The sequence below is a fragment of the Typopeltis vanoorti genome, chromosome 26, assembly GCF_054136105.1.
Source record: "Typopeltis vanoorti isolate ZY-2024b chromosome 26, IOZ_Tvanoo_1.0, whole genome shotgun sequence".
NCBI lineage: Eukaryota > Metazoa > Arthropoda > Arachnida > Uropygi > Thelyphonidae > Typopeltis > Typopeltis vanoorti.
In genome coordinates, this window is record NC_143574.1 from 6223304 (window position 1) to 6239289 (window position 15986).

Genomic DNA, 15986 nt, shown 5'->3' on the forward strand with positions numbered 1-15986 from the left:
ATTGGGAAAGGAAAATTACTACTATAAGGCTATGGATGTACGCGTACTCCCGCGGGTACGCGTACATCCGATGTATGATTTTCACACTTGGTCGGGAACCGATGGTGTAGATGATGCGTTTCGCTGTACTTCGTGGATTGAGTGGTGGAGATGGAGAGTTGTGTTCTCGATTCTAACCAGCTCGCCCATCCAGCTTCATTTCTTTCCTTCTCCATCATCCTTTGTCATGGGAGCTTTGGTCTCATTTTACTAGGTCAGGGACATAGTAAACGGCGTTGCCTGACTACTGTCCTCCCCGGATGCAAGTCAAAATCACCGATAGTTGGGCCATCTCTTCTGTGATACCTTCATCTCTTGGCTAAGGATGAAGGTTAGCTATCCATTAGTTTGGAAAAGTTAGTTAGGGCTTAGTGACCTCGACTACCTTTGTGGAATAAAAGGTGTTAGTGGATTTGTTACTTTTTTGTTTTTAAGTTTTACAGCACTCTTTTCACACTTGACTATCAAACAACAATTTAGAAAAAGACCTGAGTTCAATTTTCGTCGTGAAGAGAAGAATCGTTATATGGAGACATTTTCAACTGAGGTGAATTACTGGATTTCATATACGGGAAGCAGTGTTTTTCCTTCCGGAAAAGCGAGGTTTTCATCCTGCATACTGGAAAATCGACACACACACACACACACACACACACACACACACACACACACACACACACACACACACACACACACACACACACACACACACACACACACACACACACACACACACACACACACACACACACACACACACACACACACACACACACACACACACACACACACACACACACACACACACACACACACACACATTTATAAATAAAAAAGTGGTAGATAACGTTGTGTGCAGTTCATGGATTGTGGTGTAGGGTTGTGGACAGTGACGTCAGCTAATCAGTAACGTCTTTTATTCCTGTATAGCGAGTAGGCGAGGCCGTTTTAGTCCTATCTAACTTTTGGAGACTGAGTGGCAGTTCAATCTCCACTGGAAGCCAATCAGAAATAGGCTATCATTAATTTAAGCAGCCAGCAGTGAAGAGACGGCTAAACATGTGCCGCCATCCACATGGTTCCAAACCCTAACACAACATTTTTTGTCTAAAAATAATGTGGATTCGACTGCCAATTTTCTTGAGTTTATAGGACGAAAAACCACGAGTTTCTGGGAGAAAAAAACCACTTGCCCGTGCAAGAGATCGATTAACTCGGGAATGGATCGAAAAAAGGCTTAGAAATGTTCCTCTAGTCGGAGACTAGATTTGAACCCCAAGTTTTTCGTGCGGTCAAGTGTCGTAGAGTGCAAACGCCACTTCTGAGCTACACAAGTTCCTCTAGTCGGCGACCAGAATTGAACTGGAAGTACAGGGTGTTCGGGATAAATTTGACAGTTTCGTAAGGAAAAAGAAAATCTTCTTTGTATCTATTAAATTTAATGAATTGACAAAAAAACATTACAGGCAGAGTTAATTACAATACTATCAACAAGATTTACTCAAAATAACCACCATTAGCATCGATCACAGCTTCAATTCTGCTTCGGAACCTCGAACAAGCTGATGCTACAGTCTCCCTGGGAAGGGCCGCAAAAACTGTTTTAATTTTATCCATTAACTGGGCTTTTGTATTACTGGAAGTGCGATTGGTGTCTTTTTCAACTGCGCCCCATACAAAATAATCCATGGGGTTAAGGTCTGGGGAGTTTGGAGGCCAAACATTTGGACTGGTGAAGTCGTAGAAATTTTCAGACAACCATTTTTGACTTTTCCCAGAGGTGTGGCAAGGGGCCGAATCCTGCTGCCATACATACGGCCTACCATTGGCTACCCTTGTTATCCAGGGCTTGACTACAGTTAGCAACTCCACGAACAAAGCCCGAATTCCAATGCCAGGGTTCTTCAACACCTGTTCCTGCAGATTTGCGAGGAATTCTGCTGTACGAACGCAATCAGATGGTCTGCTAGGGATCTTTCTTCTTGCTACATCCTCGTAGTCACCATTGCAAGTCTCTAGTTCATGCCTGATTGTTTTTACTGTATTCAGGGAGCATTGGGCAGCAGTCGTAATATCCTTATTTTGATGGCGGGCACGAATCATCATGATACAAGTTATTCTCTTCCATGATTCAGGTGCGTTCCAGCTATCCATCCTTTCTGACATCTTGTATATGAATGAAGAAGGGTCCAAACTTTTAAATGAAGAGAAGTGTGTGTTAATACATGTAACTTACGGAAAAATATAATTAATTATAAATATGTCAAATTTATCCCGAACACCCTGTATATCTTCGGGTGGTTTAGTGCTGAGGAGTGCAAACAGCACTTCCACTGAGCTACACAGGTTCTTCATGTAAATATTTATATATATATTTGAATTAAATTGATATTATGTTCATATAAACTTCATATAAATATTTATATTTCTTTGATTATTGATATGAGTTTTTTAACTAAAGGTGTATTGCTCGGCCTCATAGGGTGATAACAGGATTTTTCCTCCTGCACAACAGGTATTCCGGTGAGAACACGTGCAGTTAACAAAAATATGTTATTGTCTCTATGTATGCGTCCTCATGTAATAATAATGCACTATTTTTGGTAAGTTAAAGAATATAGCGCCACCTAATGTTATTCATGTAAACCTTGCATAGGCCGAAGATCGATTGTCAATCTTGGTAAGAGGATTAGTAGTTTGCAAGTTTAGAGAGAAATTATTCAAGTGCATTTATAACACGGTCGCGTCTGAATAAAATGTCTCAGCTACAAACGCTTAAAGAGACTGTACGTCATTTGCAGCAAGAAGCTAGTATACAGAGGATCAACGTATCGGAAGCATGCAAAGAGTAAGTATAAATGACATACCCAGTGAAGTGCATGACAGGTAGCCTTCCTGCAGGAAGGAAATTCCTGTGTATAATGATTGAATGGGTTTGTGTGGCTGAATGGAAGTTCGCGTTTGAACATATGGTGTTTACACTTAAATTATTTAAGGTACTGAAGCCTCCCATGTTAGAATTGGTTATAGTAAGCCCAACGGATAATGAAATCAGATCTCTAATAGAAACAATGCTGTATGGTGTTACTTCATCTACGGACTAAATGAGATTGAAGTAAACTTCCTTCCTGCCAAAAATTAAGCGAGAGCTTGTTACTACTACTACAAATCTTGGATCAGGAAAAATCTTTACATTTATTTGTTGTCGGTTTTTGCCCCACTTCAGCTTTTCTTAAATAACTACTCCTCTCCTTCCCTTACAAAAACTTTTAATCATATATATATATATATATATATATATATATATATATATATAGGGTGCTGTATTGCTGTTGAGTTGCAGCCTAAAAGAGTGCTAGAACAACAGGATATCAGTAACTTCTTGTTGTTCTACAGCAGTGTTAAACAGTGCTTTAACACTGCTATAGATACAAGCTAACATGACAAAGTATTTGGTTAGCTGCTATGCACTGTGCTATAGGCCAGGGAATGCAAAGGATATGGGCAATATGTATTAGCAAATAAATTCAGTAAGTAGAGGGAAGGTAATTATTATAGGTGACCTTAATTATGGAAATATAGATTTGAAGGAGGAGAGGTCATAGGCAGAAGGAAATAGAATTTATCGAGCTTCTTAGGAATATTACTTAAGGTAACACGTAATGGAAGGTACAAGGGGATTGAGAGTGCTAGACCTTGTGATTACATCTGAGGATTTGTGTATAACTAAGAATGACATATTGCCACCATTTGGCATGAGTGATCATTCAAAAATTGCTTCGAGCTGTACAACAAGAGGATATACTTCAGGGAGAAGATGTTAGTTGTGCATGGGAAGTGGTACAGGGATGTTTGAAAGAACAAATAGATAACTGCATACACAGAATTAAGAGAATTAAATGGATTATAAATGTAGAAGTAAAGATAGAATTAGTCAAGGTACATAGGATATTACAGAATCTGGTTGTGAATACAGCTATAGGTTTGGATGGGATATCAGCTTGTGTGTTATGAGAATGTGTTAGGGAGTTGGTAGTTCCTATGACTAGATTGTTTAATATGAGTCTCAGCTCAGGCAGAGTCCCAAGGGAATGGATGGAGGTAAAAATAGTTCCATTTCATAAAAGTGGTTCCAAGACTGAAGTAGCTAATTATAGACCGATTAGTTTATCAGTAGTGATGGTCAAAGTATTGGAGAAGTTGGTTAAAGACAAAATTCAGGAATGGGTAGTTAAGAACGGAATATTGCAGGGAGGGGGGGTCATAGCTTTGTGAAATGGGTATGGACATGAAACTGGTGATGTGCATAAGAGATTTTTTTTTTTAAGTTGCTACCACCCACAAAAGGTCATGCTTCATTAACTTGCTTTCTATAATAGGGTGACAGCTGAGTTGGATAAAGGTAATGGCTACACGGTCACACTGTTGGACTTTGCAAAGGCGTTTAATAGGATACCACATGGAATCCTGATATATAAATTACGTCAAATGGGTATGGATATGAAACTGGTGATGTGCATAAGAGATTTTTTTTTTTTTTTTCAGTTGCTATCACCCACAAAAGGTTATTTGTTAACCTATGGTACATTTTGTACTGTGGGTGTGATAGGGATATTTTTTCCTGTCTTTTATCAATTTTATAATATATATATATATATATATATATATATTTTTTTTTTTTTTTTTTTTTTTTTTTTTTTTAATGTATCTAGAACCCTGCTCTAGAATTCAAACAATGAATTTTTCAAGCCACTTCAGGCCTTCAGTAAGCAGGAGAGTAGCCTCACACTGGGCAGTGACATTCCTCTCCTACTTAAATACAATCACAAACATCCATGTCCACTGTGGGATTTGAATCTGCAGCCTATTGATTGGAAAAGCAGGTAAGCTTTTTCCTTCTGTAGGCCTGTGACTACTGGCATGTCACAGGGCTCTATATTTGGGCCACTACTGTTTATTTTGTTTATTAATGATATAGGAAATGATCAGACGAGAAATATTCAGTCATTTGATTTGCAGATGATGCAAAATTAGGTAGAGCAGTAGTCAATAAAGATGTTGATATTTCAGAATGATTTAAATTGATTGGCAGTATGGGCAAAAAAAGAATGGATGCCAGTTGAATATAGCAAAGTGTAAGGTTATGCATTTTGGAGGGAAAAGTTTTCTAGCTATGTACCCTATTGATAGGACTGTATACTTCAGGAACTTGATGAAGCCAGGAATTTGGGTGCACTGGCAGATAGGGAGTTGAAATTCATAGGAATATTGCAAAAAGTGGCTGAAACAGCCCATAGGATTACCTAATTATTGAATAATCTTATTGTGACATGCAGAGATAAGATTATTATTCCACTTTATAAGGTTTTGATAAGGCCTCATCTGGATTACTGCACACACATATTTGGTCACCTGGGTTTCTTGGGCTAGCTATTGAAACCATGGAGAGATTCTAAATAGGGATGTTTATTGTATGATAACAGCCAGAATACCTATATGGACATTCTGACATATAGAGTCTGACATATGAAGATCAAGGAGTGGATTCATAGGTAATTAAGATGGTAGCAGGACTGTGTGATTTTTGTATGAGGAGTGATTGAAGATTGTGCATTATAGAAGCTGGTTGATCAGGAGATAAGGGGGACAATATGATAGAGATATAAGTTTCTTGGGGGGGGGATTATAGGATTGATGTGGAAGAAATATTTAATGTAATGTGAGGAAAACTAGATGTCATCCATGGAAATTGAATAAGAGTGTGGTTAGTAAGGGAGTGAGGACTAGATGTTCTGCTTGAATGATTTCAAGGCAAAATATGACAGATATTGTACAGGCATTGATGACTATTGATGTTGATGAATGTTTTTGAAACTGACCTCCTGCGATGAGTCTGCAGACACTATAGAGGTTCCTGGATTATTATTATTACGGACAACTCCAAGGAGTCCTTAGATTCATCGAGGGAGGCCCTAAACGTCATATCAAGAACAACTATTTGGCATTCGCACAGTACCTATCATACTTTTCTTTGAACTTATTTACAGTTATGGCACCCACAATAAACTCTGGCAGCTTATTCCACTCATTCACCACTCTCCAGGTAAAAAACCTAGTTCTAACACCCTTGCTAGCTAAACTCTTCAATTTCCATGGATGGCCCCTAGTTCTCCCATCACCAAACCTGTTCTGAAAAATTTCCTGTAAATTAATCTCGTAAAAATACTTCAGTAATTTGAATGTCTCAATCATATCACACCTTTTCCACCTATCAACCAATTTCTGTAACCCACAGATCTTCAACCTGTTCTTGTAAGGTTCATTCCATAGAGCAGCTATCATCTTGGTCACTCACCTCTGGATCCTCTCTACCTCCTCCCCATCAAGAAGAAACCCAGGGGTCCTGATCTGGGCAGCACAGTAGTCAAGATGGGGCCTTATTAAGGCTCGATAAAGAGGAACAATAACTTGCTTATTTCTGCTCATCAAAGTATTCTTCAGTAACCAAGTGATCTGATGAGCTGATTTAGCCACTTTTGCTATGTGTCCCCCTAAACTTCAACTCCCTATCCACCAATACACTCAAAATCTCTGGCTTTGTCAACCTCCTGGAGTACAGTTCCACCAATGTGATATACTGCTGCTAATTTTTTCACTACAAAATGCATAACCTTACACTTTGCTACATTAAACTGATATCCATTCTCATTAGCCCAGACTGCCAATTATCAAAATCATCCTGCAAAATTTTGACATCATGTGCATTCACTATTGCTCTACCCAACTTTGCATCATCATCATCATCAGAAAATAAATGAACAGTTTCTCTCAGATCCTATCCCATATCATTAATGAACGAATTAAATAGCAGTGATCCAAGAACAGAACCCTGCTGCACACCACTAGTAACAGGAATTCTTTTGGAGTCCACTCCTGAATAAACTGCTCTCTGATATCTCTCCATCAACCACCCTCCTATCCATCTCACCAACCCTGTATCTATCCCCATGTGGTATCCTGTCAAATGCAGATGATCTCATGCTTATTGCAACAACCCCAAATGAACTACAAAGGTTGATAAACAAGCTAAATAAAACCTGTAAAACATATGACATGACAATAAATATACAAAAGACAAAAGTGATGAAAATAGGGAGGAACAGAACTACCATCTCAGCCACCCGAAATAAAAAACAAATAGAACAAGTAGACAATTTAATATATCTTGGATCAAAACTAATGGAAACAATAGATGAACTCAAAACAATCAAGCACAGAATAGTGATAGGATGGACCACCATGGAAAAAATTACAAACTCTGGAAAATAAATAACATATCTAAGCTAGCCAAAATCAAATTATATGAATCAATAATTATACCAACAGTCATCTATGGAGCAGAAGCGTGGACAGTTAAGAAAAGAGAGGAGAAAAAACTACTGGCATTTGAAATGAAATGCTTAAGAAAAATAAATAGAACAAGGTGGATAGAAAAGAAAACAAACAGCACAGTCAGACAAGAATTATTGTATAAAAAGACAATAATAGAAAAAATTAGAAAATAACAACTGAGATGGCTTGGCCACACTGTACGCATGTATGCAGACAGACTTCCTAACGTCCTAATCAATACTTTTCCAACTGAAAAAAGAAGACCTGGATGACCAAGAATTACCTGGCTGAAATTAATAATAAACATCTCGGGAAGCAGAACATATAAAGAACTTTTTTCGAACAGCAAGGAATAGAGAAGACTGGAAGATTTCTCAAAAGAAGACTCAACTCGTCTTAGATGGAAGAGAAGAAGATCCTGTCAAAGGCTTTAGCAAAGTCCAGCAATATCACTGTAAATCCATTACCCTTATCCAGTTCAGCCTTCACTGTATTATAAAACATGAGCAAGTTACTGAGGAATGATCTACCCTTCACAAAACCATGCAGTTCTCCATACAGTATCCCATTTTTATTATTATTATTACAGGCAACTTCAAGGACTCCTTAGACTCATCGAGGGAGGTACTAACATCATGTCAAGAACAACTATTCAACTTTCACACAGTATCTATCATACTTTGCCTTGAACTCATTCACAGTCATGGCACCCACACCAGACTCTGGCAGCTTATTCCACTCATTCACCACTCTCCAAGTAAAAAACCTAGCTCTAACACCCTTGCTAACCACACTCTTGCCCAGCTTCCATGTATGACCCTAGTCTTCGAACCACCAGTCCTATTCTCAGAAATATCTTCTGAATTAATCTTATAGAAACTCTTCAGTAATTTGAATGTCTCAATCATATCACCCTTTTTCCGCCTATCAACTAATTTCTGCAACCCACAAATCTTCAACCCGTTCTCATAAGGCTCATTCCATAGACCAGCTATCATCTTGGTCACTCGCCTCTGAATCCTCTTCACCTCCTCCCCATCAAGAAGAAACCCTGGTGGCCAAATCTGAGCACAGTAGTCAAGACGGGGTCTTATCAAGGCTCGATACAGAGGAACAATGACTTGCTTGTCTCTGCTCATCAAAGTATTCTTCAGTAACCAAGTAATTTGATGAGCTGATTTAGCCACTTTTGCAATGTGCCCCCTAAACTTCAACTCCCTATCTACCAACACTCCCGAATCCCTGGCCTCGTCAATCTCCTGGAGTACAGTTCCACCAATGTGGTATACTGCTGCTAATCTTTTCATCCCAAAATGCATAACCTTACATTTAGCCATATTGAATTGACATCCATTCTCCTTAGCCCAGTCCTCCAAACTATCCAAATCATCTTGCAATTGTCATCTATCCATTCCTGTATTTTGCTCTTGACTAATATCTCCAAAACCTTGACAACGATTTCTGATATACTGATTGGTCGGTAATTTGCAACAGCAGTCTTGGAACCTCCTTTATGCAATGGAATTATTTTCCCCTCTTTCCATCCCCTTGGGACTAACCGAGAGGTGAGACTTAAATATGCTTAAGGGAACTGACAATTCCTCTGCTGCCTCATGTAAGACTCCAGCTGGTGTACCATCCAATCCCACAGATGTATTTACAATAAGGTTCTGTAATATACTATTCACTTCCATTTCATTCACTTCAATTCCTGTATCAGCCATTCGTTCTCTCATTCCTGCAATATCACAGTCTGGATGACATAGTCTTGCAAAGTGTTTGCTTAGTAATTCTACTATTTCATCTGATTCAATTACCTCCCTGCTATCGGCATTCCTTAGAATCATTTTGCCATATACATTTTTTCTTTTACTTGCAGCATATCGAAAGAACTGTTTGGGATTCACTTTAGCTTGCATTGCTAATTTACTTTCATAATCTGCTTTAGCTTTTCTTACCACACTAGTTACCCTTCTAGCCTGTGCTTTGTACTGTTCGTGTGCCTGCAAGTCACCTTTCTCCTTAAATTTCATCCACAGTTGTTTGTTTTTTTTTTTGCAGCTCAAGCTTAATGGTATTATTCAGCCATTAACTCCCACTTGATTTACTCTCTGGACTCTAGGTATGCAGTTAGCCATTACCTCCCTCAAAAGCTCCTTAACCACTTCCCATGCATTATCAACATCCAGCCCTTGCAGTTTAACATGCATGGCACTGATCCATGCAATCTCCTAAGCTCGTCATACTTACCAGCCTGGTAATTCCATATATACCCTGTCTTAATTGAAAATTCCACACATTTAGCCACTTCCCAGGTCAAGACCTTATGATCACTCTCTCACCAGTTGGTGGTAATATGGTCATTTTCATAATAGTCAGTTTCTCAGATGCAATTACTAGGTCAAGCACTCTCAAACTCCTAGTATATTCCATTACATGTTGTCTCAGGTGGTTATCCTTTAGTAACTGCATAAAATTCATTTCCTTCCTCCCATTTGTCATCCCCTCCCTCCAATCAATGTTACCATAGTTGAAATCCCCCATAATAATTAGCTATCCTCCACTCATTAAGTCTATTTGCCTATGCATATTGTCTCCATCATCTATTCCATCACCTGGTCTATAGCAGCACCTAACTGTAAATTTTGTTCTTCTGAACTCAATCTCACACCAGATAGCCTCAAATGTGCTATTTTCACTATCCTGAAATTGAACTTCTATTCTCTTTGGCTGCAGTTCATCAGCTATCATCAATAACTCTCCTTCCCCCATTCTTTTCTCTCTCTGTGTTTCCTGAATACACAATACCCCTCACATTCTATCCCACTAACTATATCATCTTCTGTTAGCCATGTCTCACTAATGCCAATAACCTTAGCCAGGAAGAACTAACCAAGGCCAAAAATTCCTCCTTATTCTGAATATTCTTGGCATTATTGTACATAAAGTGCAGAAGTCCCCTAGTCCCACCCCTATTTTGACGGCTTATACTGACTATCCCATTTTGGTTTGTTATCCTTCGTCCTAACCTAGGCATATTATACACATTCTTACACTCAACTGCCTCACTGATATCTGCATGCCCACTTAACAGCATCCCTACCCTCCCTAAAAGCTCTAGTTTCCCTGATTCTGCACATCCACTTTCACTTCATTCAGCAACAGTTATTCCCATCTCCGAACACCAAACCCATTCATATGCAAACCATCCTTCTTGTATAAGTCTTTTCGCCTATCAAACTCACTCAACACATCCACAAACTATACATCACTCCTCTTGCATAACCTACACATAGTCATTCGCAATCATGGCCCTCAACTCTACTCTGTGATACCGCGGCAGCAGACTAACTATCTTAACTCTCTCACTCTTTCCTTTTGTTACCGCTAGTAATTCTTTCAAGTCCTCTCTCTCATAGCAAATTTTTCACCTTTTAAATCATTCGTTCTAGCCACTACTATCATTATATATTGGAGGTCGCTTGGTGTCGCACGGATTAGATCGTCGGCTTGTCGAGAGCTCCTGGAAAGATCAGTATTATTTTGTGTTAACATTAGATATTTTACCAGAATTTTAAGTAGTATTGTTTGCTTTTTGATTCTTGGTGTGTCTGTGCAATTTTTGCGTGTTTTCTGTTATTTTAATTATTATTTTTAAGAAAAGATAGCGTACACATGGCACCGATAAAGAAAAAAATGGCGGCCAGGTCGCCATGCTTGCTTAAGAGTTTTGATGTAAAAGAATTTATGCAATGTGCTGTCTGTGAGATGTATGCCTTGCGAAGAGCGGTAGGAGTCTGGTTAGAAAGTGATAGTGGAGTTAATATGTGTAGAAAGTGTAAAGAGAATGAGGACTTCAAGCGTGTTTCGGGTATCGAGACTGATATCGTTAACGGTAGTCAGAATGTAGAAAATGGCGGTGTACTAGAGAATTGCGTGGTAGTGCCAGATATGTGTGAGAGTGTCGCTGAAAGTGTAAATGAAGGTAGAAACACCGAAGGAATGGATGATTTGATCGATAATGAAAATGGTGAGATAAATGCGAGTAGCGAAATTGCCCGTTTACATGGCGCGATACACAGAGCCAAACGACAACTGGAGCGTATGCAAAAATGTGTGTTGAACGTACCGACAAATAACCGGCGTAAGTCTGTGACGGCAAAAAATAGAATGTACGTAAACGTCAATAAAATGAAGGAGCGAGTGCTGTATGGGGATTCGCTATTAAGAGGCGTAATAATTGAGAGTTTAACGAAGTCGTACCAGCCGGGTGCGAACATAAAGGACGTCAGCGAATCTATTCGACTGCAAAAACAGAGGGTGAAAGAGATGATAATAGTGGCAGGAACGAATGATTTGAAAGAGGACAAAATGGAAATGATAGAGGATGTGAGGGAGTTGTTTGAGGTAGCAAAAGAGAAGAGTGAGAGAGTTAGGATGGTGAGTATCTTACCGCGGTATGACAGCGAAGTGTTTAGAAGGAGGGCCATAATTGCCAATGACTTTATGCGTGGGTTATGCATGGAGAGTGGTGTGGAATTTGTGGATGTGTGGAATGAGTTCGATGGGCGAAAGGACTTATATAAGATGGATGGGTTACATTTGAATGGAGTTGGTGTACGGAGACTTGAAAGAGTGTTGATGAATGATGTGGAAGTGGATGTACAGACTCAGGGAAACTAGATTTATTAAGAGGGGGAGGAGTAGATATGCAGACTTTAGGGGGGGCAGTTAAGTGTATGAATGAGTATATTACGCCCGGGCGAGTACGACGGACAACAAATCAGAATGGGATAATTAGTATAAGGAATCAAAGTAGGGATGGGACAAATGGGCTTCTGCAATTCATGTACACTAATGCCAGGAGTATTAGGAACAAGAAGGAAGAGTTTTTGGCCATGGTTGGCACTTCCAGGCCACAGGTTGTCGGTATTAGTGAAACATGGCTGACAGAAGATGATAAAGCTAGTGGGATTGAATGCGATGGGTATAGCGTGTTCAGGAGTGACAGGGTGAATAAAAAGGGGGGAGGAGTGTTATTGATGATAGCTGATGAGCTTCAGCCAAGGAGTATAGAAGTTGAACTGCAGGATGGGGAAAAAAGCACATTTGAGGCTGTTTGGTGTGAGATACAATCTCGCAGAACAAAATATACAATTGGGTGCTGCTATAGACCGGGTGATGGAGTGGATGGTGGGAATAGTATGCATAAGCAAATAGAAGAAATGAATGGAAGGAGGGTAATTATTATGGGTGATTTCAATTATGGTAACATTGACTGGAAAGAGGAGAGGGCACATGGGAGGAAGGAATTGGATTTTATGCAGTTATTAAGGGACAACTATCTACGGCAACATGTATTGGAAAATACCAGGGGGCAGAGAGTGCTGGACCTAGTAATTGCAACTGAGAATGTAGCTGTAACGAACATGACCATGTTGCCACCAATTGGTGAGAGTGACCATAAGGTCATGACTTGGGAGGTGGCTAAAGGAGTCGAATTTACAATTAAGACGGTATATGTGGAATTACCGGGCTGGTAAGTATGACAAGCTTAGGTGTGTGCTTGGCTCAATGCCATGGCATGTAAAACTGCAAGGGCTGGATGTTGATGGTGCATGGGAGGTGGTTAAGAACTGTTTGCAGGAGGCAATGGTTGACTGTATACCAAGAGTCCGAATAATAAATCAGGTAGGGGTTAAATGGATGAATAACACTATTAAGCTTGAGCTGCAAAAAAAGAAACAATTGTGGAGGGAATTTAAGGAGAAGGGTGACCATCAGGTGCATGAACAGTATAAAGCTCAGGCCAGGATGGTAACAAGGGTGGTAAGAAAAGCAAAAGCAGATTACGAAAGGAAATTGGCCATGCAGGCTAAAGAGAATCCCAAACAGTTTTTTCAACATGTTGCAAGTAAAAGGAAAAATGCTCATGGTAGAATGATCTTAAAAAATGCTGAGGGTAGGGAGGTAACTGAATCAGTCGATGTTGTGGAATTACTGAGCGAGCACTTTGCAAGAGTATATCATCCAGGTGGTGGCTTTGCGGAAATGGAGGAACCAACAGCTTATACTGGAATTGTGATGAATGAGGTAGAGGTAACTAGTCTATTACAGAACCTCAATGTCAATACATCTGTGGGATTGGATGGTATACCAGCTCGTGTCGTACGTGAAGCGGCCAAAGAATTGTCAGTGCCCTTGACCATTATGTTTAATTTGAGCCTCAGGACTGGGTCAGTCCCAAGGGGGTGGAAAGAGGGGAAAATAGTTCCACTGCACAAAGGTGGTTCCAAGGCTGCTGTTGAAAATTACCGGCCAATCAGCATAACAGGAATCATTATCAAGGTCTTAGAGAAAATAGTCAAGAGGAAAATACAAGATTGGATAGAAGAAAATGGGATACTGTATCGGGGACAGCATGGTTTTGTGAAGGGTAGGTCATGCCTCAGTAACTTGCTCACGTATTATAACACAGTGACGGCTGAACTGGATAAGGGTAATGGGTTTACAGTGATTCTGCTGGACCTTGCTAAGGCCTTTGACAGGATACCACATGGAATTCTAATCAGTAAATTGCAGCATATGGGAATGGACATAGGGTTGGTGAGATGGATAGGAGGGTGGTTGACGGAGAGATATCAGAGAGTGGTTTACTCAGGAGTAGAGTCCACTAGACGGCCTGTGACTAGTGGTGTACCACAAGGATCTGTTCTTGGACCACTGCTGTTTAATTTGTTCATAAATGATATAGGAAAGGATCTGAGAGGAACAGTTCATTTGTTTGCGGATGATGCGAAGTTGGGTAGGGCAATAGTGAATGCAGATGACGTCAAAATTTTGCAGGATGATTTGGATAGATTGGAGGTCTGGGCTAGGGAGAATGGATGTCAATTTAATGTGGCAAAATGTAAGGTTATGCATTTTGGGGTGAAAAGATGGGAGGCACTTTACTGCATTGGTGGAACCGTGCTCCAGGAAATTGATGAGGCACGAGATTTAGGAGTGTTGGTGGATAAGGAATTGAAATTTAGGGGACACATTGCAAAAGTGGCCAAATCAGCTCATCAAATCACTTGGTTGCTGAAGAATACGTTGACAAGCAGAGACAAGCAGGTTATTGTTCCTCTGTATCGAGCCTTGATAAGACCTCATCTCGACTACTGTGCTCAGATTTGGTCACCTAGGTTTCTTCTTGATGGGGAGGAGGTGGAGAGGATCCAGAGGCGAGTGACCAAGATGATAGCAGGTCTGTGGAATGAACCGTATGAGAACAGGTTGAGGATTTGTGGGTTGCAAAAATTGGTTGATAGGCGGAGGAGGGGAGATATGATTGAGACATTCAAATTACTGAAGGGTTTCTATAAAATTAATTCAGAAGATATTTTTGAGAACAGGGCTGGTTGTGGGAGGACTAGGGGACATCCATGGAAACTGGGCAAAAGTGTGGTTAGTAAAGGTGTTAGAGCTGGGTTCTTTACTTTTAGAGTAGTGAATGAGTGGAATGCGCTCCCTGAGTCTGTGGTGGATGCTGTGACAGTGAATGAGTTTAAGGCGAGGTATGATAGATACTGTATGAATGTCGAATAGTTGTGATGAAAATGATTTGGGGCCTCCCTCGATGAGTCTAATGACTCCCTGGAGTTGCCCGTAATAATAATAATTCCTTTCACCTTATGCTTCTGTGCTCTAATAGCCTCACTTACATTATCAATTTTCGCTCCTGGAAAGCACGATTTTGTCAAACTCTCATCTATTACCTTTTACTACTGAATCACCATATAACACTCGCTCCTTAATTTTTCTTTCACTCCTGATCATGTTCTCATTTATCTTATCATGCACTTGCTTCTTTTTGTTAGCCGATTCACTCGGTAGACATTTTTGTAATCGCTCCAGCTGCCACTTCGCCCTATGTATCACTCCACCCAACCAACCTATTTCTCCCATTGCAGCTAACTCTTCATTTTTTTTTTATCAGTCAAACCATTATCTTAGCCTGTACTTTTACTGTCACCATCAACTGTATCACTTTTAAACTTGCTCTCTATGCTATCTGGCATTGCACCACAATTTTCTCTCCCACATTCACAATTTTCTATAGCATTCTGACTTTCATCCACCACGTCAATCTTCTGACCTGAGACACACTTCAGATCTTCTCTTTCATGACACTCTCCCACTACTATCGCTCTCAAGCCAAACTCCAGCTGCTCTTGGCAAAGATGTATATAATAGCAATAGTAATAATAGTTATATATATACTTAAATTAAGGGGATGTTAAATCCCACATAGTTTTAAAACCGAATAAGAAACTCAAAGATAATAAGAATCAGAGAGTTTCTTGCCGAATATAGTGAACTATAAAGTATCGGCGAACCCTAGCGTTAGCCAAATGCAAGTGATCCTAGTACATAGTACAATACTGGGCAGCTCGTTGCAAAGGTGGAGGAAGAAGTTCAGATCGCTATTCTTAGGTATTTTCCATAATGTAAAAACATATTTCCTAGGAAAGCTTATTAAAATGAAGCTTATTAGCTCTTTATACTTAAGT

General features: G+C 39.8%; 1 protein-coding gene across 1 annotated transcript in view; it reads left to right on the plus strand.

The window, feature by feature from the left end:
* Positions 1-2696: 2696 nt before the first annotated feature.
* The window catches only part of LOC150092288 (guanine nucleotide-binding protein G(I)/G(S)/G(O) subunit gamma-12-like), a 32444-nt gene continuing 19154 nt past the window's right edge, over positions 2697-15986 (plus strand). The window contains exon 1 of the mRNA XM_090414948.1: positions 2697-2887. Within this exon, the coding sequence (XP_090271074.1) occupies positions 2796-2887 (92 nt within the window). The 5' untranslated portion in view covers positions 2697-2795. The remainder of the gene's footprint in view (positions 2888-15986) is intronic.